The sequence below is a fragment of the Anguilla anguilla genome, chromosome 2, assembly GCF_013347855.1.
Source record: "Anguilla anguilla isolate fAngAng1 chromosome 2, fAngAng1.pri, whole genome shotgun sequence".
NCBI lineage: Eukaryota > Metazoa > Chordata > Actinopteri > Anguilliformes > Anguillidae > Anguilla > Anguilla anguilla.
This window is the reverse complement of record NC_049202.1, coordinates 136,573-163,839: the sequence shown is the minus strand read 5'-3', so window position 1 is coordinate 163,839 and position 27,267 is coordinate 136,573. Positions and strand designations below refer to the sequence as shown.

Below are 27,267 nucleotides of genomic sequence, written 5' to 3'. Positions count from 1 at the left end.
GTTCTTCCACTCAGCTCTTGAAAAAACCATTTCCATATGAACCTCGCTGTGTGCCCGGGGGCATTGTCATGCTGAAACAGGAAAGGGGCTTCCCCAAATTGTTGGGGAAGCACAGAATAATCTAGAATGTGATTGTATGCTGTAGCATTATTATGTGCCTTCACTAAGGGGCCTAGCCCAAACTGTGAAAACAGCCCCAGCCCAGGGGGTGTCCAGATATATTTGGTCATATAGTGTGTAGATTTAAATGAGGATTACCGGTTTGGTTTTTGTAAAAGATGCCCATGCTTATTCAACAGCATCTAATATGGATACTTAAACTTGTGTGGCCCTTGCGTTTATTTCCAACAGACCTATTGTCACATTGTCATTTTTGGCAGTAAGAATGCAATGTTAGTTCTAGTTCTACAGCCTGGATTGTTGGTTTAAGACCTTGCACTTTTCACCATAACCTAGTTGAACCTGTTCAGCTTGAAGTGTGGGGGACAAGACAACCAGCAACTAAAGCCTACCACCTTAATTTTATGGTTTTTTCACTATTTCACTCATCTTTGCAAAAGAATATTGCTATACTTCGCAAAAGTCTAGAACCAAATGTAAGCATACGTGAGCAGGTGATGATTAAAAAAGAAAGGAAATACATCCTTTCATCATCCTAAATATGAGGGACAGTTCCCTAACAACTCCAAAATCCAGCCTGACCAGGTACTCTCAGCCTTGACTGCCTGTTGGTGATGTGGAAGATGGCAATCTGACCGTGTGATAACATCAGGATTAACAACAGCAAGAGCCAGTAAAGAGTAAAGTAAAAAGACTCATAAAGAGTAAAACTGGACAGAAGTAGATGACTATGCTGAAGTGAGTGAAGTAAAAGTAGAATGCTACAATCAAGAAACAAGCGTAACCAAAGAATAATTGTGTTATTTAAATTGATTCAAGTAGATAGTAATAACATGAACATTTCAGCTATTTTTGTTTTTCTCTATTCCTTCCTGCCATACTGAAGGCTCAGTGTCTTTGCTATCTAATGCTGTCCATGCCAGTAAAGAACATGGCATATATGGCTTTGGTTTAGACAGCGTTTTCAGGATCGTTTGGAAGTCTTTGGAGCTTGATTTAATCAATCATTCAACTATTAATTATATTTTCCCAGATTATCATTGTATGTATTGAGTTTGTTAAATTGTTATATGCTTGTTCCAAGAAATCAGTTGTAACTATGACCACTAGCAAACATAAACATACCGTTTAGAAGGATTTATATGTTGGTACACCTTAAAAGGCACAAAGGGGGGACTGGTGCAGCGGAAATTATAAAAATAATCAGAAATAATGTTGATTAATGTTTAAGCTGAAATATATGTGTATTATTTATGTTTTAATTGCACTGTTTAGTTATATGTATTCACTGTAGCATTGCAGTAGGTCTATAATTAATTTTATTAGTGTCTCAGTATGCTGTGACCCTGAGACTTTAAAAGAGATATGCTTCTTCATTTTATTGTTGAAATCTTTGTAAGTATAAAACATAGAAATTGTCAAAATGTAGACATGGGAACATCAGGCAGGCTGCATTCGTATATCTTCACAGCTCTTCTACCAAATTTTCATACTATTATCGGATAAAATATCTCAAATTGAGACATTAGTCATTTTAAGGGAAAAACTTTTTCATCTTCTTCTGAAAGTCCTGGTGAGCCTTCAAAATTCCCATAATTTGTTGACCACAGCATCTGAAAAAGAGTGATTAGTGTGTATATTAGTGCAAAGGAGAGATTAGTGTGTATATCAGTGAAAAGGGGAGATTAGTGTGTATATTAGTGAAAAGGTCAGGTTAGTGTGTGTATTAGTAACAGAACTGCAGTGTCCCCTTGCCAGTGAGCAGGTCAACACACAGACAGGCGGGTAAAGACGTGCGGCCCACCTGACTTCCTGTGAGGAGTCCTGTGGCATTCGTCTGACGGCGGACAGGAAGCTGTTCATGATGTCCTTTTTGCAGCAGAGCAGGCGAGCCGTCCCCATGCTCTCAACCAGAGCTTCCAGCTGGTGAGCGGCGCACTCCCTCACGGCGACATTACGGTGTCTGAGCAGAGCAAAGACACGCTATGACCACTTCCTGTGTATTTAAAGCTCATTATTAGACCTCTGAAATAATCATTTTGTCAGTCGATTGCCAGACACCCACTACTGTGGGTTATGACATGAACACATATGTTGCTAAGATACTCTTGTTATGAGCCAGTAAACGTGCAGTAGTCCACTGGCCCTCCATTAGCACGGCTGCTGGTTCAATAGCATTTGGCTAATGGGCCCTACAGTAGTCCATTGCTGACAGTTGAGTTGAGGCTGTGAGGATGAGCTGTTAAAGGAGTTTGGCTCACGATCCTACTGGTGTAGTGCGAAAAATGCTGGCAGTCTGACTGCTTGTTCCCACGGTGGAACGATAGGTCCTTGATTGGTTGCACTGGATATGAGTGTCTGTAATGTAAAGCTAAATGTAATGTAATTAGGCAGACCCCGTCCCCTGCCCTGCCCACCTTAGGCCCCCGTTGAGCAGAGCCTTCATGCTGCGGGACGGGGTGCAGCAGCGCAGCATGTGACCCAAGGCCACGCCCACATCCTGCCGGATGAAACTGTTGGACTCTCCGGCTTTTTGGAGCAGCACCTTGGTGGTCCAATCCAGCTCTGTATCCATGGTGCGCTGCAGGTGCAGGTACAGTTCTCCCAGCGTTGCCACAGCAGCACGAGACACCAGGGACCTCAGGTTCTCCACCTGGTGATGCAAAGCAAACGATTCCTGTCAGAAAAGGTCCCAGTAGAGACAATAATAAGCAATAGCTGCGCATGTTTTAGGAAGGCCTCTGCTTTGTGTGTACACATGTAACCCAAACCTTATTCACATGTTTTTTCACATGCTTTTAGGTGTAAGATCAGAAATACGTGATTACAATGTTCTTAACTGAACCAGTGCAGATGTAACAATCACTACTGGTAATTGAAATCAATGGAGTTCTAGAACACTGACTTAAAATTTTGAAAAAAACATTCCAAATAACCTACTCTTCAAAGGGTTAAGTATGTGAAGAACAGTACTGAGGAATGAATGCAGAAGTGGGAGATATTCAGGCTGAGAGTGTGTGGTGAGCCTGCCTCCAGGATGACAGCCATGCAGACGTCATGGAGACGGGCCACAAGGACATCCGAGTGCCACTGTGCCAGCCTCCGGATACGGGTCAGACCCTCTATCTTCTGCTCCCTGTGCGGCAGGACACGGGGATCAGCATCTCCCTCTGTTTATCAGTCACACTGGTCTCTCTCACCTATTCATCACTCACACTGGCCTTTCTCATGAAATATTCAGCTCAATCTAGTGCACAGAATCCCCCCAACCCGTCTCCACCTCTACCCAAGCGCTGATGGTGTACGATGCATAGCTTCAAACAGCCGGTCATGTTTGACCCTTTTCCATAAAGAATGTGTCACTCTTACAGCTCCAGTAGTGTCCCTGCTCACCAGCGGTCCGAGCCGAGAAGCTGGAAGGTGTGGTCGAGGGCCAGCTGAGGCTTGGAGAGGGGCCTGTGCTGCTCCTGGTCCCTGCAGCTGGGTCCCGGGGGGCCCTGGGACGGCTCGCCTGGAGGCACACCAGGAACACAAGATTCTGAACATTCCGAGTCTTTAAGAGTTCAAAATTATGCTCCCATATGTCTTACAAGAAATCATGTGAAATGCTAAAGTCATTAGGCCAGGTTAGCTCACAAAGAAATCAGCTGAAAAAACGTTTTAGAATGCGTTCAGAAGAAATGCTGTTCAGGGAAATGCTGTTCAGGGTTAACTACCAAATTTTAGGGACAGCTGCTGTGGATGCTGCATACCAAATCTTCAAAACGAAACGGGCATGCTCAAACAACTCATAACTTTGAATAATTTATGGAAATAGTAAATGCATTTGTAAGCTTTTTTGTGACTTGCGGTGTCATCTCTCCATAGTTTTGGTCTGAAGTGACAGGTAAACTCACCTGGGCTTTCTGTCTGGGGGATGCAGGTCCTCATGAGGGGGAGGAGCCTGCGTGGGCAGGGGGGGTCATCTTTCGGCTCACAGGTTGGGGGTGTTTTGTGAACAGAATTGTGGGCCGTGTGGCTCTTTGTGGATTTTTTGACCCTCTTTAGACGTAATTTTGTGCGTTTTTGTCCATTTCTGCCGGTCTCCATGACGCCCTGGGTCTTCCTGCGGCTGCAGGGCTGGCTGTTTTGTTCATCGGGCAGCAGTTTGGGGTCCTGTGTGTTCTGGTGGGGGTACCAGGGGGTGCCACTCGTGTCCATGTGGGTGTGGAGCCTCTTCAGATAGGGCAGCCTGCTCCTCTGTTTGATGGATGAGTCCAGAGTGCGCTCAGGGTTGGATACAGTAGCGTGAGACTCAGGGGCATCACACTCAGGGGTGCGAGATTCAGAATTAGTCCTGGCATCTGTGGAGCGGAGGACCTGAAGTTTTTCAGGGCCCTCGTAGTAAATAATCTCACTCATCTCAGTCACCTTGCGGTCGGCTTCTTTGGCCTTGGCTCGGAGGAGCAGGTCCTTGCAGAAGTTCATGATATTGTCCCCCATGCTGTCTATCGACCAGGCCATGTACTCATTAGCCTTAATGGCCCGGCCCCTTCCGCTGCTGACCGTGTCGGCCTCCGGAGCCGCCATTGGCTGAGAGGAGAGCAGCGGGCGTGGCTGACACTGCTCCGCCTCTTTGACGCCGTTGTTGTGGATTTTCTTCACGGTTATTGGCTCCAGTGGGTGGGCACGGTCCACCCCCATGCGCTTTTTCAGGGGTGCAAGGTTTTGCTTTGTGTCCAGGCTAGCAGCATCGCCTGCGGACTGGACCGTTGTTCTCAGGAAGGGGGGGGCCTGGTGCTCTGTCAGAGCCCCCTTCAGCTTCTGCAGCCCAGCATGCGGGCTGTCCGGCCACAGAGCCGCCATCTTCCTCTCCTTCTCCACCTGGCACACAGCCGCCATCTTCTTCTCCTTCTCCAGCTGGCACACAGCTGCCATCTTCCTCTCCTTCTCCACCTGGCACACAGCCGCCATCTTCCTCTCCTTCTCCAGCTGGCACACAGCCGCCATCTTCCTCTCCTTCTCCAGCGGGCACACAGCCGCCATCTTGCTGTCCTTGCCCAGCAGCTGGATGCGGAAGGCCTCAGGCTGCTGCTGCAGGGTGCTGGGCTCCTGTTCCACACTCACACTGCAGTGCTGTCCAGAGCCCAGATCATCAAAACAGCATTTTAACTGCAGTATGAGCAATGACACATAATACATATTCATACTAAAGTGGCATCTTTTTAAAATAAACTAGAGAAAATGGACACATCAAACTTTGTAAAATTGACTGGAGGTCCAAATACAGCCACTCACGTGTGAAACTGTGTTTCTTCTGCTTCTAGTCAGTAGATGTTGGTTTTCGGTCCTCAGCTGCCTAAGGGCTACCTTCATCCTCATGTTCTCCTCTTGGAGTTTATCTAACTGTCGTTTCAGTCCCTGATATTCCATGAGTATCCAGTAATCCTTCCCAGAAATATGTATTGTATGCATTAATAGTTCAGTAGTGTTTCTTAAAATGTATAACATTAAACATTCATTTAGAATTTCTGACCATTATTCACACTGTTCCATCAAAGTGATGCAACAGTGCACACAACCATTCCAATAGCAAAGCATTATGCTGTAAGAAAAAGATTTTGGAATTTTTGTTTTTGTTGATACTGCATCCATAGCAGCAGATTAATAAATGAGATATAGATTTCCTGAAGACAGTTTTTTGCCAAGGGTCCAAGTTTTTATCATATTTAAAATGATATATTACCAGTATTACCAGATAGTATGCTTTCATACTCTGGTTGTATAACTTAAAGCAGTAGTAGAACTCAAAAGCATATTATACACAAAAACATGTTGTTTTTTAAACACACTGCTAAGTGTAGTGTTGGACAAAATAAAGGACAAACAATATGGTTCGTAGTTGTCACATGTGCTTTTTGTGTTACGGATAGCAGAATGTTTGTTGAAACATTTGTTTAAAAAGATACACATTTCCAGAAGAAACACTGCTTGTCAAAGCCTAAAGTGGTACAAATTGTATATTACTACTTATCATTAGCTTAAGTTAAGTAATTCAATAGCAGTGAAAGTGGCACTGCCACAGCACAGTGTGGGAAGGGTTAGTTCTGCAGAGCGGACAAAATCACATTGGTATGTGCTAGGCAATCATCCTAACACATTGGTTTCCATATCGCCATCTCACTGTAACGCAACAATGGCCCAAACTCATTCAATATGTTCGCATCCTTAATTTATTGCGAACAGCAGAGGTTTCTTATTAGGCCATTTCTTATACAGACAAAATTAATATAATATTAGTATCTTAGAAAACAACAAATCTGTATCCTTACACTGTCGTACGCAAGCTACACTTTCACTTTCACACAGACGAGTAACTTATGCAACGGCCACATATGTCTTCCCTTCTGTGAAATATTCGGCTGGGAATATTTAAGTGAATCCCGAAATATAAATTTAAAATATAAACCAGTTTCATATCGTGCTGTTATCCAGATATTACGGTACAACCCTTCTGACTTGTTACCGTAATAAAGGTAAACCTGACATTACGAGAACGAACCTTCGCAACGGCTACGAATTCTTGTCATCCAAGAGGACAGTATGAGGTATTTACTAATTTAAAATTAATTATTTGTTTATGTTTTAACACATAGGGTTTGCCTTTAATTGCATCACGGTCACATTTTACAGTTCATGTGCTTAATATTTAGCTAACGGTTAACTGCTATACTGGTGATCTGATCCTTAACATATAACATTTGATTGCTAGCCACCTAGCACGCTAACCCGTTACCTCGTTTTCCGGTTTTTGGTAAATGAGGTCTAGTAGTGCCCCAGGCTATTCGTTTGCTAAATGTGATTCAGTCGTAATTTTAGTCTTTTATATTCTGGCTACTGGAAAAACAATGTCACCTTTTAGCGGTGTATTGATTTGTTTTCATCTGAAATTTTTAAATCTTTACTTTTTTGTTATTTTAAAGATTTTGGAAGAAACAGGTAACTTCAGCTTCGATTTTTCCCTCCGAGGCTGAATTTATTCTCCAAATGTAAAAATCAGGTACGACTACAGCATCCCAATTTCACTGCTGTACATTTGTGGTTCATCAGTTCTAACGTTATGGTTTCAGTCTTTGGGAATTAAAAGGATCTCGTTACTTCCTATATTAGAGGTGTCACGACTGTTGTGATAGTGGGTATGATTCCATTAGCGGTGTGGCATTGAAAACACGAAACTACAAGTATACAAATACTTTTCTTACGAAGGTTTTTCTTACAGTATTTTACAGATGTGTTTTATTTTAAGTGGAGTTGCGGTAATATATGGATCACATTAAGTGATGAACGGGGTAGCTAACATTACCGAAGTGGCCAGCTCGTTGAAGGGCAGAATCCGCCATTGATATGGGAGGAGTTGGACTCGCTGCTACGGTCGCTACATTATTTGCGTCTCCAAGATGGAAAATACCTAAATATAAATCTTTTTTTTTTTTTTTTTTGTATCCTACATATTAAAATAAGCCGTAACAACGTAATCATTACTTATACAGGCAGTGCAAGTAACTAAACAAAACGAATTATACATAGACTTTCACTTAACACAAACATATACACACTGACGCACACATAACTTAACATTCATAAACACAGATAGCACGGCTGAATGGTCTGTTGCAGGCAAGTAATTCAGGTTCTTAAAGTTCCAGGAAATCCAGATTCATATTGTTGTCATATTCCCCCAGAAGTAACAATTGATTAACTTTTAAATATTTCTTTCAAGTTTTAACACAGTTATAACTATTAAATTGTTATAAACAGTTAGATTATTGTGACCTGTTCAGCAGACAAGAACAGGGTGAGCATGTATCCTGGGATTATTAACGTACATATCCGTTTGACACTTGTATGTAATATGTAAGCAAAATATCATAAGATGACACATGCCAATTTCCATCTCCTCTAGTATTGAAGTCTGGGACCCAGTAACCAGTTTAGTTTTCAAAGCATTAAGCTACCAAACACAACTCACTACACCTGGTCCTCCGTTATCTCATGTCTAAAGATCACTGGTCTTGTAACCATGGTGATAATTTAACTGTGTGTGTGGAGTTGCAGTGCTCTCTCATTCACACACAGTCTGTAGTTTAACTGTGTGTGTGGAGTTGCAGTTCTCTCTCATTCACACACAGTCTGTAGTTTAACTGTGTGTGTGCAGTTGCAGTGCTCTCTCATTCACACAAAGTCTGTAGTTTAACTGTGTGTGTGGAGTTGCAGTGCTCTCTCATTCACACACAGTCTGTAGTTTAACTGTGTGTGTGGAGTTGCAGTGCTCTCTCATTCACACATAGTCTGTAGTTTAACTGTGTGTGTGGAGTTGCAGTGCTCTCTCATTCACACAAAGTCTGTAGTTTAACTGTGTGTGTGGAGTTGCAGTGCTCTCTCATTCACACACAGTCTGTAGTTTAACTGTGTGTGTGGAGTTGCAGTGCCCTCTCTGTTGGGCAGGAATGTTAGTGGGGCTCACAGGTGCTTGTTGGCACAGCCCTGTTATCAAGGACAGGACTGTTTACACCAGAAGCCTGTGAAGCAGATGCCATGTCAGTCTTCATCCTCTGCCAGACCTGCTTTATTTATCATGTTGTATTTCTACAATCCCTTAATTCCTCTTCATGCGCGTTCACGCCTCCTTGTCCATGATTTTCTATTCGGCCATTTTGTGCTCTTCTTGTGACTCCTCTTCCTTTTGGTGAAGTTTCAACATTGCAGACACTGATTTGGGGTATTTGGTGTAAGTTTGAAGTTAACATCTCAAGGGTACACAGAATTATATGGGACATCTATGGTTTGATTGGGCGACAGTGTAGTATAATGGGAACGGAACTGGTCTTGTAACCCAAAGATCACAGGTTCCAAATGCAATGTAAATACTATGTAATAAAGTTGTGTAAAAAAGCTCTGGATGAGAGCGTCTGCCTGTGAGGTAATGTAATGACCTCATGAATAACTCCTGTTTGCTTTCTCTGGAAGGTTCTGCAGGGACTGATGGAAGACACCCCACTCCCACAGCTGTGAGATGCGCTCACTCTCCTCAGATGCTCCTACTCAGATCACTGTTTGTGCAGCCAAACACCGTCCTTTAAAAAGCACTTTGTGAAGGCAAGGCTGTTATGCTTGGTTGAATACAGCAGAGGAAAAAGAAAGAACTCAAAGGTCCATTTCTTCACAAATGCCTCGATGGAAAGGTGTTCTGAGATGTCGTGCGCACTTGCCCCGCCCCGTAGTCCAGGGGGTGGGGCTGTGCTTCCTGACATTTGCCATCATCCTGCCCTCCTTCTGCCACCGCCTGCTCTACTCCTACTACTTCCTGCGGTCCCTGTACCTGGACTCCATGAGCGACCAGGCGCTGGCCGAGAGCTACAGGAGGGGTCAGGAGGCCCTGCGCTTCTGGAACGGCCCCAATTCAGCCCCGCCCCCTGGTGTTACGCACCTGGCAGCCCACAAGAGTCGACCGCGCCTGCTGGTGACCGTGGTAACTGCACGCAGAACAGAGGGTAGAGAGTATCACTACCTGCTGCAGGTGATGCAGCAGCTGTCCTCCCTTCTCGCAGCTTGTCAGGGACCGGGCTGCCCGGAAGTGCTGGTGTGCGACGTGGAAAGTGGCCCCCAGGGAAACGAAGATGTGTCCCTGCTGGAGAAAAGGTTCCGGGTGGTGCGGAGTGCGGAGGAGGAACCTGTGAAGGGCGGGGCCTATGTGAACACATTCGAGAAGGAGAAGAGAGACTACGTGTACTGCCTGCGCAGGGGCTGGGAGCTGCTGGAGCCCAGAAACGTGGTGGTGCTGGAGGATGACGCCTTGCCCCGGCCCGACTTCTTTCCTGTGATCGACGACCTGCTGTCGCGCGCCTTCTCCTCGCGGTCGCTGTACGTCAAGCTGTACCACCCCGAGCGGCTGCAGCGGTACTGGAACCCGGAGCCGTACCGCATCCTGGAGTGGGTGGGGCTGGGGCTGGTGGGGGGCGGAGCTCTGCTGCTGCTGTGCTGCTGCTGCTCCGCCCTGCCCTGCTCCGCGCTCCACCTGCTCTTCTTCGCCCTCTACGTCATGGCCGCCACCGAGCTGCTGGGGAGGCACTACCTCCTGGAGGTCCGCCGGCTCTCCCCCCAGCTCTACGCCGTTTCCCCAGCGACCGAGTGCTGCACCCCCGCCATGCTGTTTCCCGGCAACGCCTCCCTGCGCGTGGCGGGGTACCTGGATCAGGAGTTCTGTATGAAGGGCAGGGCCAAGGACACGGTTCTGTACCAGATCATGCGCTCCACCCGTGGGGAGAGAGCCCACAGCCTGGAGCCCAACCTCATCACCCACATCGGGGCCTTTTCCTCTGTCAGAGCCAACCCCACGTACCCCCGCCTGCTCTGATTGGCTACAGAACTAACCCCACCCACCCTGCCTGCTCTGATTGGCTACAGAACTAACCCTACCCAGCCTGCCTGCTCTGATTGGCTGCACAGTCAACCCCACCCACTCATGCCTGCTCTGATTCACTACAGTGCCAACCTCACCTACAGCCACCTGCCTTGATTGGCTACAGAACCTACCCCTCCCCCCATCTGCTCTGCTTGGGTACAGAACCAATCCCACACACCTCCATATGCTCTGATTGACTACAGAGTCAAATCCACCCACCTTTGCTTGCAGTGACTGGTTGAGTCCAGGGTCCAGCAATCAGTTGAAATACTTTAACCCTTTAGACACAAGTACAATCCCTCCCAGGTGTGCCAGGATCACGGCTGAGCCACAGGGTTATAGCGGGTTTGTGCTTTGAGTTCATGGGGTAATTATGATTACAGGGAACACTAAATAAAGGGATTCTAATTGCTGCTAGGAGCTGTGTGTGTATCGCTGTGCAGTGCGCAATGGTAAAAGTGCCTTTTTATAGAAAGTATCAGCGGATCATTTAATAGTTTCAGTTGCTGGATGATTTAAATCAGATTTAAATGTGCGTTCTTTATCTTTAGCAGGAAGCCGCTAGCAGTGCCACTTGGCCTAATAACCTTATTTGAGTGTCTGTCACAGGAAAGAGGACAGTGGTGCCTTTTCACTGAGAGTTAAACGCACCTTATGCAGATTTAATATTCACTGAGAGTTAAACGCACCTTATGCAGATTTAACATTGTGTTCTGGTTTGTGCTGAGCAAAGGTTTATGTTTTGTTCATTTTCAAAAGCATGTGTTTGCTTTTCAAAATGATGTTTTCTCTCAAGTCACAAGTTGTGTTTATGTATTCCTATATTTTGGGAGTTTCATAATAGTGTGAGGACTAGCTGCTCTGAGATACAGATATAGCATATAACTGCACATATGAATTTGTATGTGTGAAAAAATCATTGGAACATTTAGACATTTGGAGGAATTTGATTACCATCATTGGCATCATCAGGGGCAACATAGCTCAGGAGGTAAGACCGATTGTCTGGCAGTCGGAGGGTTGCCGGTTCAAACCCCGCCCTGGGCATGTCGAAGTGTCCTTGAGCAAGACACCTAACTCCTAACTGCTCTGGCGAATGAGAGGCATCAATTGTAAAGCACTTTGGATAAAATGCAGTCCATCAGTCCATTTGCCTTTTGTTCTTTACATTTTCATATACAATCTTTAAACAAAAAAGAATCTCGAAGTTGAATTTTAAAATCATTAATGTCTGTGGATTGTGTATTGTGGTTGTTGCTGAAATAACAAATCAATATATTGATTGAACACACTGTCTACCTCTGATGTTTTTGTCACCTAGAGGGACAGTAAAATAAAAGATGGAAAAACTAACATTTTTGCACGTACAGTATTTTTCTTTTTCATGGGTTGAATGACGAAGTTTGCGTCTAAGTCAATTCACTTTAATCAATAAGAAGTTTTATTCGTTCTTATTTACATTTTGCTGTAATCAAAGCAAATGATAATAAACCAAACGTTTTGTGCGTTTAATGTGAAGAGAACGCGTGTAAATAAATGTAACACGTTTCAACATTCATTGATGAAGAGACAGAAACAAGCGCATGCGTAGGATGACCAGGTCCATTTTAGATTAGAGATTACATTCGTTCTATAAAAAAAAAACTTCTAATTTTGTTTGATCACGTTAAAACACGCATGATCAACTGGCTAAATGTGGATTTGCAATAAAACAAGAATACGTTATTTTATCGATGCTGTAGCCTACCTCTATTTCAGTAATAACAAATTCAGTACTAGAACTAGGCTCATATTTATATCACTGATAATATGTAATGCCCACCTCAATCTCCAGTTCTCCGTTTCGGCGTGCATCCTGTATCTCCAGCGGAACGTGGCCTAGACTGCGCGCCAGCAGAAAACCATAAAACTTTCAGGCAGGCGTTCCTTCCCTGTTTCCGCCAGGTTCTGTCACATGATGGGTCAGAAATCATGGCTTCGGCAAAGAGAACGGTAAACCAGATATATTTTCAGAATGGTCAAAAATAGCCTCAAATAATCATGAAAAAAAATGTTTACGGATTAGTTCTCAAACATTTTGGCTAGGTTGGAGCAATACGTGGATTCGTGTGGGAAACAATAAACAAGAGGACGCTAAATCTCGCAGAAAAGTTTAGACTTTTGCCGACTGCAAGCTCTGCAACTGAGCACGGGATTTCCTGCGCACAGGTCTGTGGTGTTAACTGAGGAAAAAGTCGGGAGAAAGTTGGATTCTTTGTTCAACACGGAGAAGTGTGGATTAAACATGTCACAGGCTGAAGGAGTGGAAACCACGGATACCTTGTCCACAGGGGATCAAAGTAATATTAACGGTGGCAATTCAACGAAGGTGGACGAGGAGATGAGAAATGTAAGATGTTTTTTCCGTTTTCAGCACATCCCACGATTTGGCTTGGAATCACAGCAGATTAAATTAGAGTCCAGTGCCCGCTTGTCTTAGAACTAAAGAACAGTCGCGCAGATAGCCCGTTATTCTTAAAAGAGCAGAGAGCAGTCACGCAGATAAACACACATTTGGTTTTAGTTAACTCACTTGCTATGGCCTATGCTGCATTCCTGAATTCTGTTCCAAAAGATACAGAAACTGCAGTTATCTGCACTAGCGAAATGTTTCCGAGTTAAATTCCGTTCAGTTGTTGGTTACATGTTCCATGTTCAAACGGCCATTCACATATTAGCCTATATGTGAGAGTACAACGCGTCCCGAACTTCGAATTATCTCCAGGGAACAGGTAAATATGCAAATATTTAAGTAATTACTTCTGTCTACATATGCAGAGTTGTTATGCAGTAACTCGAATATATAATTAACACAAACTTTTCTATAGGCTACACTGACATGACAACCTTTATTCCAGTACAATCTGTAATTGTTTGTGGTGGGTTCCAGTGTTTAATATATTGGATGTATATTAATGCCACTTTATTCGTGAGCTGATTTATTAATTTCTTGTAAAGGATTGAGGATTATATTGCAGAGTATTCTCCGTTGTGCACGGATTTACACAGCGGCTGACTGCGCCAGATGTTCATGGGTATAGCATCAGATTTCCGGCTGGGCAGTGACAGTGCAGCCCTTTCTGAAGTATCAGTTCAGTTCCCGCCCAGAGTTTGGGGTTGGATGCATTCAAAAGCGGTTGCCTGGAGAGACCGCTGTGCGGCATTGATTGGTACGGTGTATATGTGATAAGTACCTGTGAATTGTGTGGGTGATTGACCCAGAATGAATTTTCTGTCATAGTGTGCTGGATAATGTGAGAGCAATGCTGGAACAAACAAACTTTAACTCTTCAGATCTGAGTAAACTTTTAAAACATTATTGAAGATACCAGACAATTTTTTAAGGACAGTTTTCAATGTTGATAACATAGCACCATAGGAAAACATTTGTTGTGAGTATTGGTGAAAATGTTTCTTTTAAAATGTGCTGGAATATTACTGGCGTATGAAGGGTTAAAGCATTTCACTCGGGTCTGGAGCTTTGTGCTTGTGACCCGCACATGAGTATCCGGCTTTCCCCTGAGGAGTGAGACTGTGTTCAGGAGCCAGTCAGTGTTCAGGAGTGAGACTGTGTTCAGGAGCCAGACAGTGTTCAGGAGTCAAACTGTGTTCAGGAGCCAGACGGTGTTCAGGAGCCAGACAGTGTTCAGGAGTCAGTCAGTATTCAGAAGTCAGTCAGTGTTCAGGAGTCAGTCAGTGTTCAGAAGTCAGTCAGTGTTCAGGGGTCAAACTGTGTTCCAGAGTCAGACAGTGTTCAGGGGTCAAACTGTGTTCAGGAGTCAGACAGTGTTCAGAAGTCAGTCAGTGTTCAGGGGTCAAACTGTGTTCCAGAGTCAGACAGTGTTCAGGGGTCAAACTGTGTTCCAGAGTCAGACAGTGTTCAGGGGTCAAACTGTGTTCCAGAGTCAGACAGTGTTCAGGGGTCAAACTGTGTTCCAGAGTCAGTCAGTGTTCAGGGGTCAAACTGTGTTCAGGAGTCAGACAGTGTTCAGGAGTCAGTCAGTGTTCAGGAGCCAGACGGTGTTCAGGAGCCAGACAATGTTCAGGAGTCAGTCAGTATTCAGAAGTCAGTCAGTGTTCAGGAGTCAGTCAGTGTTCAGCAGTCAGTCAGTGTTCAGGGGTCAAACTGTGTTCCAGAGTCAGACAGTGTTCAGGGGTCAAACTGTGTTCAGGAGTCAGACAGTGTTCAGAAGACAGTCAGTGTTCAGGGGTCAAACTGTGTTCAGGAGTCAGACAGTGTTCAGGAGTCAGTGTTTGAGGAGTCAGACAGTGTTCTGGAGTCAGTCGGTGTTCAGGAGGATTGAGGATATTATGTGTTTATGTGCCATTTGTGCCATTTGTCTATTATGTTTCAGATCTTCTGTTTGTTTTTACTTGTTGATCTTTTTCGTGCTCCTGTAAGTGCAGTTTCCTCGAGTTGGGGCAGTAAAGCTAAGCTGATCTGTGTTTCCATGGTGACAGGATCTGGAGCTGGCAGCGGTCTATGTGTCTGATGCCCAGTACAACCGGAACATTGTCTTTGACACGTCACCCCAGGGTGTCAGGTAAGGCCCTGAATGAAACCATCTAACCTGCAGCCCTGATATTCCTGAATGAAGCAGTCTAACCTGCTGGCCTGATATTCCTGAATGAAGCAGTCTAACCTGCTGGCCATTTGAGGCCTGAAACATGGGCTAAGACCCACTGGTCCTGGTCCTGGTACCTCACTGAGGACTCACTTTAATTTGCCTGAACGCTTTTTATGATTTATGAGTTATGGGATTTCATCTGCACATTACATCCCATAAAGCCACACCATCCTGTGCCCTTCTCACGTCAAACTGCAAAAATATGAAAAATATGCACTTCTTTATCTTTTTCCCTCTCCCAGAACCTCAGGACTCAGATGCCTGGAGGTCGTGACCCCAGGTTCTGGGCTCTCAGCTCCTGTGCAGTGTTTTGTTTCCCCAACAAAACATTCTAATCTTATGAATGTTTATAAGGGATGTACAGTACATTATCAATGGCTGTTCAGTGCTGTAATCCAGCACCAGAGCTGCCTGTGGTTAAGTGACAGGGGGGTGGGAGGGACTCAGGAGTAGAGAATCTGTGCGTGTGCAGAAGCAGTGGTGTTTTCTCCAGTACTGCTGCAATCAGCAAGACTTGCAGGAAGTAGGAAGCAGGAACACAAAAGGAGCCCTGTGCTGTGTGCTGAGTCAGCACCCAACCCCGCTCAGTGCTGCTGTACCTCAGTGCTGCTGTCATAGCGCCTCAGTGCTGCTGTACCTCAGTGCTGCTGTCATAGTGCCTCAGTGCTGCTGTACCTCAGTGCTGCTGTCATAACACCTCAGTGCTGCTGTCATAACGCCTCAGTGCTGCTGTCATAGCGCCTCAGTGCTGCTGTACCTCAGTGCTGCTGTCATAGTGCTTCAGTGCTGCTGTACCTCAGTGCTGCTGTCATAGTGCCTCAGTGCTGCTGTACCTCAGTGCTGCTGTCATAGCGCCTCAGTGCTGCTGTACCTCAGTGCTGCTGTCATAGTGCCTCAGTGCTGCTGTACCTCAGTGCTGCTGTCATAGTGCCTCAGTGCTGCTGTACCTCAGTGCTGCTGTCATAGTGCTTCAGTGCTGCTGTACCTCAGTGCTGCTGTCATAGCGCCTCAGTGCTGCTGTCATAATGCCTCAGTACTGCTGTACCTCAGTGCTGCTGTCATAGCGCCTCAGTGCTGCTGTCATAATGCCTCAGTACTGCTGTACCTCAGTGCTGCTGTCATTGTGCCTCAGTGCTGTACCTCAGTGCTGCTGTCATAGCCCCTCAGTGCTGTACCTCAGTGCTGCTATCATAGCCCCTCAGTGCTGTACCTCAGTGCTGCTGTCATAGCCCCTCAGTGCTGTACCTCAGTGCTGCTATCATAGTGCCTCAGTGCTGTACCTCAGTGCTGCTGTCATAGTGCCTCAGTGCTGTACCTCAGTGCTGCTGTCATAGCCCCTCAGTGCTGTACCTCAGTGCTGCTGTCATAACGCCTCAGTGCTGCTGCACCTCAGTGCTGCTGTCATAACGCCTCAGTGCTGTACCTCAGTGCTGCTGTCATAACGCCTCAGTGCTGCTGCACCTCTGTGCTACTATGAAATTTACATTGAAATGTTAATTATGTTTTTATTCCCTGTCTATAATAAGTAAATTTCTCATTTCTTTGTGACATGCTGCATGGGGATGATGTGGTGTTGATTTGGGTCTGAGGGAAGCCATGTTGTCCCTAACAGGTTGTATATGCTGTATAACCACTGGGGTCTGCTGGCACTGGTGTACCTGCTGATCATCGCTAACCTGGCACTGGCCTTGTTTGAGGACCCTGCTCTCTTTCCCCTGCCTATATGGGTATGAGTCTACCTTTCATAGAGGGAGGGAGAGAGGGAGAATGAGGAAGTGAGGGAGAGGGAGGGAGGGAGTGTGAGGGAGAGTGAGTGAGGGTGAGTGAGGGAGAGGGAGGGAGTGTGAGGGAGAGGGAAGGCGGGTTTGGGAGAGAGTGGGAGGGAGAGGGAAGGCGGGGTTGGGAGAGAGTGGGAGGGTGAGTGAGGGAGAGGGAGGAAGAGGGAGGGAGCTAGGGAGAGAAGGAGGGATTGTTGGAGGGAGGGAGAGAGGGAGATGGAGGGCCTTCCTGCAATGGGCTGGGATGGGGTGATGTTAAAGGAGGAAGAAGAAAGATACAGATGGTGCTGTCCACCGCAGATCTGCTAATTTCTCTCTTTCTTATTTGTCCTTGTCCCCCCAGCACTGGGGTACAGAGACCCCAGGTGCCCCTCTCTGCTCCCCTTACACCAGATATGCCCCCCCCCCAGTAGGCCCCCTGGAGGCTGTGTTGGGGTAATAAGTGACTTGTGTGCAGTGTGGCTCATGGTGCAGCCACCTGAGATGTTAAAGATTGATTTTCAGGCTTGTAAGAAATATGACTTCCTTGGAGGACTCAGTGGAGAACCGAGGTTGTAAGTGCAGTGATTATGTTAGTTATAGTAACACAATGACCTGGACACCACGTGCATTCACTGCTTATCTACAACTTGCTCTTATCCAGAGTGACTTACAAAGTAGTAGAGCTTTGGGTGTGAACACTCAACACTGGCAGGGTCAATGATTAACCTTGGAGTGCCATGAAACCAATAGGTGCACTGGCAGTAAGGAGCTGAGTCAGACTACAGAGCATACATATTAAGATGAACCCCTCAGAAATGACATGGCACCTCAAGGAGCTTATCCTGCTAATAAATAAATAACTTGAATAGAGCAGAAATTTCTGTGAAATCCTGAAACAGATCAGTCCTCATTCTGGGCTTCTGCTTTAAAGGAAATGCACATATTTTCTTCAGCTGAGTAGTAGAGTTGATTGACAGTCTGAAGGTAAGTCTCTAGCCCCAGTTGTGTTTGAGGCCATCTCTCTGTTTTACGTCTCAGGTGTGTTTGAGGCCCTCTCTCTGTTTTACGTCTCAGGTGTGTTTGAGGCCCTCTCTCTGTTTTACGTCTCAGGTGTGTTTGAGACCCTCTCTCTGTTTTACGTCTCAGGTGTGTTTGAGGCCCTCTCTCTGTTTTTACGTCTCAGGTGTGTTTGAGACCCTCTCTCTGTTTTACGTCTCAGGTGTGTTTGAGGCCCTCTCTCTGTTTTACGTCTCAGGTAACCTTGGTGACGGAGCTGATCTGCCTGATGGCCTTCGCTGGCCGCCTCTTTCACTTCGGCAGAGTCGTCCCGCGCGACAGCTTCTGGAAGGATGCCAAGAACATCTGCATTATCGTCATCATTTCTGTGAGTGAAATAACCCTACAGCACTATGAGCCTGACCAGGCTGCTCATAACCTTACAGCACTATGAGCCTGACCAGGCTGCCCATAACCTTACAGCACTATGAGCCTGACCAGGCTGCTCATAACCTTACAGCACTATGAGCCTGACCAGGCTGCTCATAACCTTACAGCACTATGAGCCTGACCAGGCTGCTCATAACCTTACAGCACTATGAGCCTGACCAGGCTGCTCATAACCTTACAGCACTATGAGCCTGACCAGGCTGCTCATAACCTTACAGCACTATGAGCCTGACCAGGCTGCTCATAACCTTACAGCACTATGAGCCTGACCTGGCTGCTCATAACCTTACAACACTATGACCCTGACCTGGCTGCTCATAACCTTACAGCACTATGAGCCTCACCTGGCTGCTCATAACCTTACAGCACTATGAGCCTGACCTGGCTGCTCATAACCTTACAGCACTATAAGCCTGACCTGGCTGCTCATAACCTTACAGCACTGTGAGCCTGACCAGGCTGCCCAGAACCGTACAGTACCGTGAGACTGACCGCTGCTCTCTCCCCCAGCTAACGTTGCTGGATATGGTCATATTCGGCTCTCTGAAGGCTGCGGGATACTATGGTGTGCGATGGTCCAGGGTGCTGAGGCCACTGCTGCTGGTCAACATCACAGAAGGCCGGCAGGTAAGGGAGGATGAGAGAGAACAACAGTTTACCTGTCACTGGGACATGACTGACACCTGTCGTGCGTATGTGTGTGTGCGTGTGTGCGTGCGTGTGCGTGTGTGTGTGTGTGTGTGTGTGTATACATGTGTGTTTTGTCCACCTGCAGCTCCGCCGGGCTTTCAGGAGCATCCGGAATGCTCTTCCTCAGATCCTGTACGTCTTCCTGCTCTTCATCTTCAGTGTGCTCATGTTCTCTCTCATGGCTCTCAAGCTGTTTGGGAAAAGGCAAGTGCTCAGTGACCTGGTATCTCCAATGACCTCACTCGCATAAACGATCATGATACAGTGCTGCACACCAGCGTCTGAACGCTTGTGCACAGTGGTTCAGTTTAGAGACAAACCTCTGAAAGGCCACATTATAACTGGCAGGATCAGCATCCCTCCAGAGCAGAGGGTCTGGATAATCCACATGATGTTTGTAGCTCTATTTTACTGGTTTTTAGTGTCTGTGAGACCATATTTCAGCCTGCAGCAGCTGTCTGGTCTGATTTTATTGACATATAACCGACTGTAGATTTCACTAAATGATTTCATAGCTACAGCCCTGAATATGTCTACTGTACTTCAAGCAACATATCCTCACCACCGGGCAAGATTCAAACCTTCTCTCTCAACCTTCTGTTTACATTGGGACCGATCAATTTCATTTTCTGTCTTTTGAGGCATATATGGGCAGCTGATTTGTTTTACATTTAGGGAAATGCAGAGCAGATTCATTAATTTTCTCTTATTTCCTGTTTCTCACAGAGGCCTTAAAACCAAAGATGGAAGTCCATATTTCACAAACTACCTGCAGATTGTTTTTGATCTTTATGTGTTAGTCACCACTGCTAACAGCCCTGATATCATGTAAGTTTCAGTTTGACTCTTAAGGGTGTAATTTTGGGGGGAATAGGGGGGTTATAATATTACAAAACAGGCCAAAAAAACCTCCAATTATATAGCATGATTATATATATTTCATATAATTAAGATGGGATTTTATGATTTGATTAAGATATGCTGATCAGTAAGGCTAGGTGTTTGTCACGGACAATTCATACATTCAGTCTGAAGTTACGCCCCTGTTTGACATATTTGGGTTTTGAATTGTGACGTATGAATGAGGCCAAACTATTGATACCATCACGGAGGAATGTGCAGGAGTGTTGCTTTGCTTCTGACCATCCATGTATTTTATGTTTCTCTTTCCTGAAGGATGCCAGCCTACAATGCCAACATTTTCTTTGCGGTTTTCTTCATTGTGTACATCCTTATAAACACATACATCTTCATGTCTGTCTTCCTTGCTGTGGTCTACAACAACTACAAGAAATATCTAAAGGTAAAACCGCCAGCTTATTCTTCTGTGCTCTTTTCAGCACACTGATTAAGTGACGTTTACCCCCCACATGCTGAAAGTGTTCCTCGATTCCTACATATGTGTCCATTTCCATATCCTGGTGATCTAATATATTTTTAAATGTTCTCTGAAAATAACAGACAGTTATTTTAAAGAACAAAGAAGTTACAGAAATATCAGAATTGTCATGTTAGCAATGTTATATCACAGTAGAGTGATTTAAATTACCTCCTTTCTGTAGAAGTTGTAATGTTGGTAAACAGGGCAGATCTGGGTACAGGTAAAGACAGGTGTGGGTTTTTGTGGTTTCCTGTGCGCAGGAGGAAGTCAGACAGCTGGTTCGGGCGAAGCGCTGTAAGATGGCTCGGGCTTTCCGCGTCCTGCAGGAGCCCTGTGGGGCGGAGCCTGTGGTCACGCAGGCACGGTGGAACCAGCTGGTGCGCCTGGTCCAGCCCGACATAAGCTCCGCCCACCGCGAGCTCCTCTGGAGCGTCTCCGACACTGAAAAGAGGGGCCACATAGGTCAGCCCGTCGCCCTAGCAACAGCTCCTCTTAGCAACAACTCGTTTATTTCCTTAGCAGATGCCCTCATCCAGAGTGATTTACAGAGCTTAATCTCTGTTCACCTCTTCATCCCCAACTGCACCTGCTGATCACATCTCCAACTGCACCTGCTGATCACATCCCCAACTGCACCTGCTGATCACATCCCCAACTGCACCTGCTGATCACATCCACAACTGTACCTGCTCATCACATCCCCAACTGCACCTACTCATCACATCCCCAACTGCACCTGCTCATTACATCCCCAACTGCACTTGATCATCACATCCCCAACTGCATCTGCTGATCACATCCCCAACTACACCTGCTGATCACATCCCCAACTGCACCTGCTGATCACATCCCCAACTTCATATTCATCTTGTCAATATTTGTGAGGGGCGTGGCCCAGAGCAGGGCTGTGGCAGTGGCTGTAAGAGTTTCCGGCAGAGAGGACAGGAGGCATGCAGGAGCTCAGCATCTGGTTAGTCCTGAGCATCTGTGCCGCCTCTTTCTGCACTCAGGGAAACTGGCCTTCATGCAGCTGCCTGACCTGCTCAACATCCAGGTGATCACGGTCAAGTCACGGCCACACCCTCTGCAGACCTGGCAACCCACTCTGTACAGCTCTACTGCCAGCCAGTTCATCTGCCGTATGGTCAAGCACAAGTATGCTGTAAATTCACACTTTACAGACGGTCCCTATTATCTGTTAATCTGCCCCACAGTCATGCAAAGTATGGTGTAAACACTTTACAGATGGTCCCTATTTGCAGTTTGATTCAGATGCTCTTACAGCATACACTTGTATAGCATTTACATGTATTAAATTATCATACTCTGTATATAGAAAATGTATAGATGTGTAGGTAAGATGTAGATTTGGATTGATGAACATACAAATACAGAAATGAGTATAGTGCATGTTCAGATTTAGATATGGATGCTGTCTCTCTCAGGGCCTTTGTTTATGTGTATGATGTCATCATCCTGCTCAACGCCGTGTTCATCGGTCTGGACGAGGAGAACTCGCTCATCTCTAACGTGGAGTGGTTGTTCCTGGGGCTGTACCTCCTGGAGATCCTGCTCAAACTGTACACCTTTGAGCCCAGGGCCTTCTTCTCCAAGCATCAGTTCTGGAACTGGTGAGACCTGTGGTCTGATGGGAACTGTAGTTTTATCTGCTTGGTGCTGTGCTGACTGCACCTGGGAGGGAGAATTGCTCCAAATAGGCAAGTACTTGCTGTGCAGTTATCCAATCAGGGAGCTGCTTACTCTACAGTGCTGTGAAATTATCCAGTCAGGGAGCTGCTTACTCTGCAGTGCTGTGCAATTATCCAATCAGGGAGCTGCTTACTGAGCAGCTGCTGCTAGTAGTTGCTGCAGTAGGGGCAGTGGAAGTCGTGCGGGCAGTTAAGCTTGGTTCCCTCTCTGCTGTTTAATTTTGTGTGCTTTAAAACCTGTTTTTCACCCATCCCATCATCAGGGATTTGACGGCAGTTTCTTGTATCTTGCATTGTCTGCAGTGGCCTGCTTGCCTTAAACATCTCTCCCCTTTTCTTTCTCTCTCATTCTCCACCTCTCTATTTCTCTGTCTCTCCCCCTCTTTCTCACTCTCTCTCCCTCTCTCTCTGTAGGTTTGACACGATCATCATTGTATCTGCTCTGATTTCCACCGTAATTAACTCTGCACTAAAGTCCAGTGAGTACAGACCACACCTCCAAACTTACCAGGCCCCGGTCTGCCCAGCCAATTATATTCAGTACTTTTAGTACACACATTCACTACACATATTCACTACACACATCCACACACACAGCACACACTTTTAGTGGCTGTGCAGAGGGCTGAGGTGGTTTTGTGTGCTTGCAGCCGGTGGCTACAGCAGCCGGCAGATCTTGGACATCGTCTTCATCCTGCGAATCCTCCGCCTGATTCGGGTTGTGGACAGTATTAAAAGGTAACAATCATAAAATGTGTATTAATGCCATCTGCAGAAGCCTCTTCATCTTTTCATCCCGGTTAGATTTTATGCCACTTAATTTGCTGTGACTTTTTCAGGGTGCTTTAAAGCTGAGGTTCAGTGAAGGAGCTTTAAAGCAGAGGTTCAGTGAAGGAGCTTTAAAGCTGAGGTTCAGTGAAGGAGCTTTAAAGCTGAGGTTCAGTGAAGGAGCTTTAAAGCTGAGGTTCAGTGAAGGAGCTTTAAAGCTGAGGTTCAGTGAAGGAGCTTTAAAGCTGAGGTTCAGTGAAGGAGCTTTGAAGCTGAGGTTCAGTGAGCTGAGCGTTTATTTCTAAACGTCTCGCTGTGTTTTTCAGATTCCGCACCATCATTAACACTCTGATCAAAATCGGGCCCACAATCCTCACCTTTGGCCAGCTCATTCTGGTGAGTGTCTGCATTCCTGTGGAGGTGAAGTTCCACACACCCTACATGCATGCGCTCGAAGGAATGCACACACCCCACACATGCATGCGCTCAAAGGAATGCACACACTCCACATGCATGCGCTCGGGGGAATGCACCCAGCCCACACGCATACGCTCGGGGGAATGCACACAGCCCACACGCATGCGCTCGGGGGAATGCACACAGCCCACATGCATGCGCTCGGGGGAATGCACAAAGCCCACATGCATGTGCTCGGGGGAATGCACACACATTCCACTTCTTTCTTAGGACTTAGGCGATTGGACACTGCGCTGAGTGCAAGCCACCTTTGGGCCACGAGGCATATCTGCTTCTAATGGGACCTGGCATCTGGTACTGCAGTACACTAGGAGTGCCATTTCCATACCTGTGTGTACCTGTGCTCCTGTATGGGTGTGTACTGCACCTGTGCTCCTGTATGGGTGTGTACTGTACCTGTGTTCCTGTATGACTGTGTACTGCACCTGTGCCCCTGTATGCGTGTGTACTGTACCTGTGCTCCTGTATGACTGTGTACTGTACCTGTGCTCCTGTATGATTGTTTACTGTACCTGTGCTCCTGTATGACTGTGTACTGCACCTGTGTTCCTGTATGACTGTGTACTGTACCTGTGCTCCTGTATGGGTCTCTACTGTACCTGTGTTCCTGTATGACTGTGTACTGCACCTGTGTTCCTGTATGACTGTGTACTGTACCTGTGCTCCTGTATGGGTCTCTACTGTGCCTGTGTTCCTGTATGACTGTGTACTGCACCTGTGCTCCTGTATGAGTGTGTACTGCACCTGTGCTCCTGTATGAGTGTGTACTACACCTGTGCTCCTGTATGACTGTGTACTGTATCGGTGCTCCTGTCTGACTGTGTAGCTGTGCTGGGTAATGAAACAGGCAGCACACTAAGTGGGATTTGCACACCTTCAGATGTGTGCTGAATGTGTACGTCGTACACATGTACATCGCTCTGGATAAGAGCGTCTGCCAAATGCCTGTAATGTAATGTGATTTTCACACTCATAGGTGGTATTCTGAAGGTGATTTGCACACTTTCAGGTGGTGTACTACATATTTGCCATGGTGGGGATGGAGCTCTTTAAGGGCAAAGTGAGGTTTTTTGAAAACGGCTCCACAGACTCTGAGCACGAGTACTGTGGAAATCCACTCCTGAGAGGAAGTGACTTTGCCAGGCTCAACTACTGCAGAAACAATTTCAACGACATAATTTCCTCCTTCATCCTCCTGCTTGAGCTCACCGTTGTCAACCAGTGGCATGATATCCTTTCAGCCAATAGCAGCTCGTCATCAGACAGGCACCTGGAGAGAGGGGGAAATGCTGCCTGGCAGTCCCTCTCAGTCCAACCTGTGTTTATAGAGCATCCCTGTCCCACAGTTTTGTATGTTACATGAAAACAAAATCAGAAATGTTTTTATTTGGGTTTTAGATGCCACAGTTCATAGATGAATGTGAGAGATGTGTGTGTGAGCATGTGAGCATGTGGCAGATGTGTGTGAGTGTGTGGGAGATGTGTGTGTGTGAGAGATGTGTGAGATGTGAGCCTGTGGAAGATGTGTGTGAGAGATGTGTGTGAGTGGGAGATGTGTGTGTGAGAGATGTGAGTGTGTGGGAGATGTGTGTGTGTGGGAGATGTGAGCGTGTCAGTGTGTGGGAGATGTGAGTGTGTGTGGGAAATGTGAGTTTGTGGGAGACGTGAGCGTGTGGCAGATGTGTGTGTGTGGGAGACGTGAGTGTGTGTGGGAGATGTGAGCCTGTGTGTGATAGATGTGAACCTGTGGGAGATGTGAGCATGTGAGACATGTGAGTGGGATATATTAGCTTTGTTGGGAGGGATCAAACTCTGTAAATACATATTTATAAAGTGGGTCAGAATTATTTTTGCAGTTTTTTTCTTTAATGGATTGCACTCCTGAGCAGTGGTTACACCATGGTGACCCATGTTTCGGCACGCATCTTCTTCGTTTTGTTTCACATTGTGGTTGTCATCATCATCATAAAGTAAGATTTCCTCTTCTTAATTTCATGAAAATGGAGAGTCTAACTCTCTTCCATTGCATTACACCAATTGAATGATTTACTGGTAAAAAAAATTTTTAAAAAAAGCTTATTTTGGCTTAAATGAGTCAGGATGTGTTTTATGGATCTGTTTGGCCGCTTTATGGTAGATGTTGAGTAGCCAGTGATTTGGGTGAGTTGCTTTTCTCTTCTTGTTTTTCCACCCAGCATCTTCGTGGCGTTTGTGCTGGAGGCGTTCTTCGTGGAATACACAGTCGCTAAGAGTGATTTACAGACGTCACTGGAGAAGAAAATAGAGGAACTGGAACTGAGTGTTCAGCAGTAAGAAATATAAGGATCCACAGCAGTCTGATAATGGTGTTTGCATGTTATAAGGATCCACAGCAGTCTGATAATGGTGTTTGCACATTAACGGTTGCTCTCTTCTGAACTCTGTTGCACCCAAACTTTTATCTTGAATTGAGAGGCACTTGCCTCAGTGCTCCAGTAAAGCCACATACAGGTGTGGCGGGGGAGGTGTTTTGCCGGTGTAGCAGCTGAGGGTTAGGTGTCTGATTCAGCCTCTCTCTTCTCCCCTGTGACAGAGAGGACCGGGACAGCAGCTTGGTTCAGAGCATGGAAACAGCCGAAAACGACCTGGGTCCCTCAGAAACCAGCAAAGGAGGCCCCTCGCTGATGTTTAAGATCGCCTCGAAAAGTGAGTCCTGCAGGGATGCTGGGCAGCTCCTCTAAGACTCTTCCTCTCCATGGATGAGTCCCACCCTTTTAAAAAGGGCTGCTCTGTAACGCTCTGCGCTTAGCAAAGTCTCGGAACAGTCGCGTGTGATTGTCCAGTGAGGCTGTGGGGGTTTGTGTTCTGCAGGAGGTGGTGGTGTGTGTAAATTTGGGGACTCTGAGGTTTTTCCCCATGTTCCGCAGGGTATAAGACTGTGGACGGCCTGCTGCAGAGGATTTTTGAGGCGGATCTGAACCCCGAGGACTATGAGGATTCAGATGGCCCTTCACAATCAGACGCCAATATCCAGAATCCTGCCTATGACGCCATTTAACTCTGATCAAAGGGAAACCACTCACTGTAATGGACATTTCATGCCTTATATACAAAAATATATATTTTCCACTTGTGCTACGACATAAAGAATAAAATGTTCTGAAAATGTACAGGTTATATTAAATGAGTGGGGAATGAACTCCATCATGGTGATATTTACCATAGGCCTATATATTATTAAATCATGATAATCATGTTTTTTTGTTACATACCTCATGCATACACCGGGGAGTTTTTTGTTTGTGGATGGACTTTCTTTAATAAGATTGGTGTTTACTGTTCAAAACTGACACAGTGTGGAATATAAAGACATTCCTCAAGGGCTTTGCTCTAGTGTGTTTTCTAAATGAGCATCTTCATAGGAATCATCATAGCCTTTAAGCCCATTGGCTGTTCATTCACATCAATTATTTAACTGCTTTGGGTAATTTTTTTTAATGAGTTTACTGCTGCATGAATGCTTGATGTAGCAGTTTTTGTATTGCCAACCACTGCAAGTCTATTTTTTGATCCAACTTTCTCCCATGTTTTTTATGGGAATAGGATGTATGGGTTTTCGGGGAAGAGTATTTCACTTATTTCCCTCCTTTGAATCCTGTCTGGATGTTTGTAAACCCAAACTTTATTTTCATAGTTTTTGGCAAAAATTAAATTTCATCTGCTAAAATGCGGAATTAAGTTTCAAAAATAACGTTAACATGAAACCCGTTTTAAAAAAGAAATCTGATTGCCGATCACTCCCCGCATTGCTCTAAATTGCAGATTATTT

At 45.8% G+C, this 27,267-nt stretch overlaps 3 protein-coding genes across 9 annotated transcripts; 2 read left to right on the top strand and 1 right to left on the bottom strand.

Moving 5' to 3' along the window:
- Positions 1 to 1,484: 1,484 nt before the first annotated feature.
- Positions 1,485 to 12,404, bottom strand: LOC118220072. Of its 6 annotated transcripts, none has more exons than XM_035403685.1 (8): positions 12,384 to 12,404; positions 5,398 to 5,547; positions 4,017 to 5,235; positions 3,514 to 3,631; positions 3,094 to 3,256; positions 2,538 to 2,773; positions 1,925 to 2,083; positions 1,485 to 1,733 (listed from the first exon to the last, which is right to left on the bottom strand). In XM_035403685.1, exons 2-8 carry the CDS (start codon positions 5,530 to 5,532, stop codon positions 1,655 to 1,657), a joined length of 2,109 nt encoding a protein of 702 aa, XP_035259576.1. In that variant the 5' UTR covers positions 5,533 to 5,547; positions 12,384 to 12,404; the 3' UTR covers positions 1,485 to 1,654. The 6 variants fall into 6 exon arrangements, with proteins under 6 accessions (XP_035259576.1, XP_035259575.1, XP_035259573.1 ...); XM_035403684.1 differs by lacking the exon at positions 12,384 to 12,404 and adding an exon at positions 7,463 to 8,128; XM_035403682.1 differs by lacking the exon at positions 12,384 to 12,404 and having other exon boundaries at positions 5,398 to 6,266.
- On the top strand, positions 6,457 to 11,914 carry pgap4 (post-GPI attachment to proteins GalNAc transferase 4). Of its 2 annotated transcripts, XM_035403688.1 has the most exons (3): positions 6,622 to 6,707; positions 7,083 to 7,159; positions 9,127 to 11,914. In XM_035403688.1, exon 3 carries the CDS (start codon positions 9,326 to 9,328, stop codon positions 10,511 to 10,513), a length of 1,188 nt encoding a protein of 395 aa, XP_035259579.1. In that variant the 5' UTR covers positions 6,622 to 6,707; positions 7,083 to 7,159; positions 9,127 to 9,325; the 3' UTR covers positions 10,514 to 11,914. The 2 variants fall into 2 exon arrangements, with proteins under 2 accessions (XP_035259580.1, XP_035259579.1); XM_035403689.1 differs by lacking the exon at positions 7,083 to 7,159 and having other exon boundaries at positions 6,457 to 6,707.
- A 47-nt stretch (positions 12,405 to 12,451) lies between the features above and the next one.
- On the top strand, positions 12,452 to 26,822 carry tpcn3 (two pore segment channel 3). The gene is made up of 19 exons (XM_035403674.1): positions 12,452 to 12,950; positions 15,062 to 15,144; positions 16,841 to 16,955; positions 18,244 to 18,372; positions 18,945 to 19,061; positions 19,210 to 19,328; positions 19,851 to 19,952; positions 20,301 to 20,427; positions 20,766 to 20,967; positions 21,516 to 21,660; positions 21,951 to 22,136; positions 22,629 to 22,693; positions 22,865 to 22,952; positions 23,309 to 23,378; positions 24,469 to 24,688; positions 25,339 to 25,429; positions 25,655 to 25,768; positions 26,032 to 26,144; positions 26,366 to 26,822. The coding sequence occupies exons 1-19, from the start codon at positions 12,846 to 12,848 to the stop codon at positions 26,494 to 26,496; spliced, it is 2,322 nt and encodes a 773-aa protein (XP_035259565.1). The 5' UTR covers positions 12,452 to 12,845; the 3' UTR covers positions 26,497 to 26,822.
- The last annotated feature ends 445 nt before the right edge of the window (positions 26,823 to 27,267 follow it).

Bases quoted from the DNA above. Each gene is read 5' to 3' on its own strand.
- pgap4 (XM_035403689.1), top strand. From the start codon at position 9,326: ATGCCTCGATGGAAAGGTGTTCTGAGATGTCGTGCGCACTTGCCCCGC.
- tpcn3 (XM_035403674.1), top strand. From the start codon at position 12,846: ATGTCACAGGCTGAAGGAGTGGAAACCACGGATACCTTGTCCACAGGG. The intron at 19,953-20,300 runs GTAAGTTTCAGT...TCTTTCCTGAAG, and splicing joins GCTAACAGCCCTGATATCAT to GATGCCAGCCTACAATGCCA. The intron at 22,953-23,308 runs GTAACAATCATA...TGTGTTTTTCAG, and splicing joins GTTGTGGACAGTATTAAAAG to ATTCCGCACCATCATTAACA.
- LOC118220072 (XM_035403682.1), bottom strand. From the start codon at position 5,610: ATGTTATACATTTTAAGAAACACTACTGAACTATTAATGCATACAATA. The intron at 5,236-5,397 runs GTGAGTGGCTGT...GGCTCTGGACAG, and splicing joins GAAGAAACACAGTTTCACAC to CACTGCAGTGTGAGTGTGGA. The intron at 3,257-3,513 runs GTGAGCAGGGAC...CCTGCCGCACAG, and splicing joins CTTCTCGGCTCGGACCGCTG to GGAGCAGAAGATAGAGGGTC.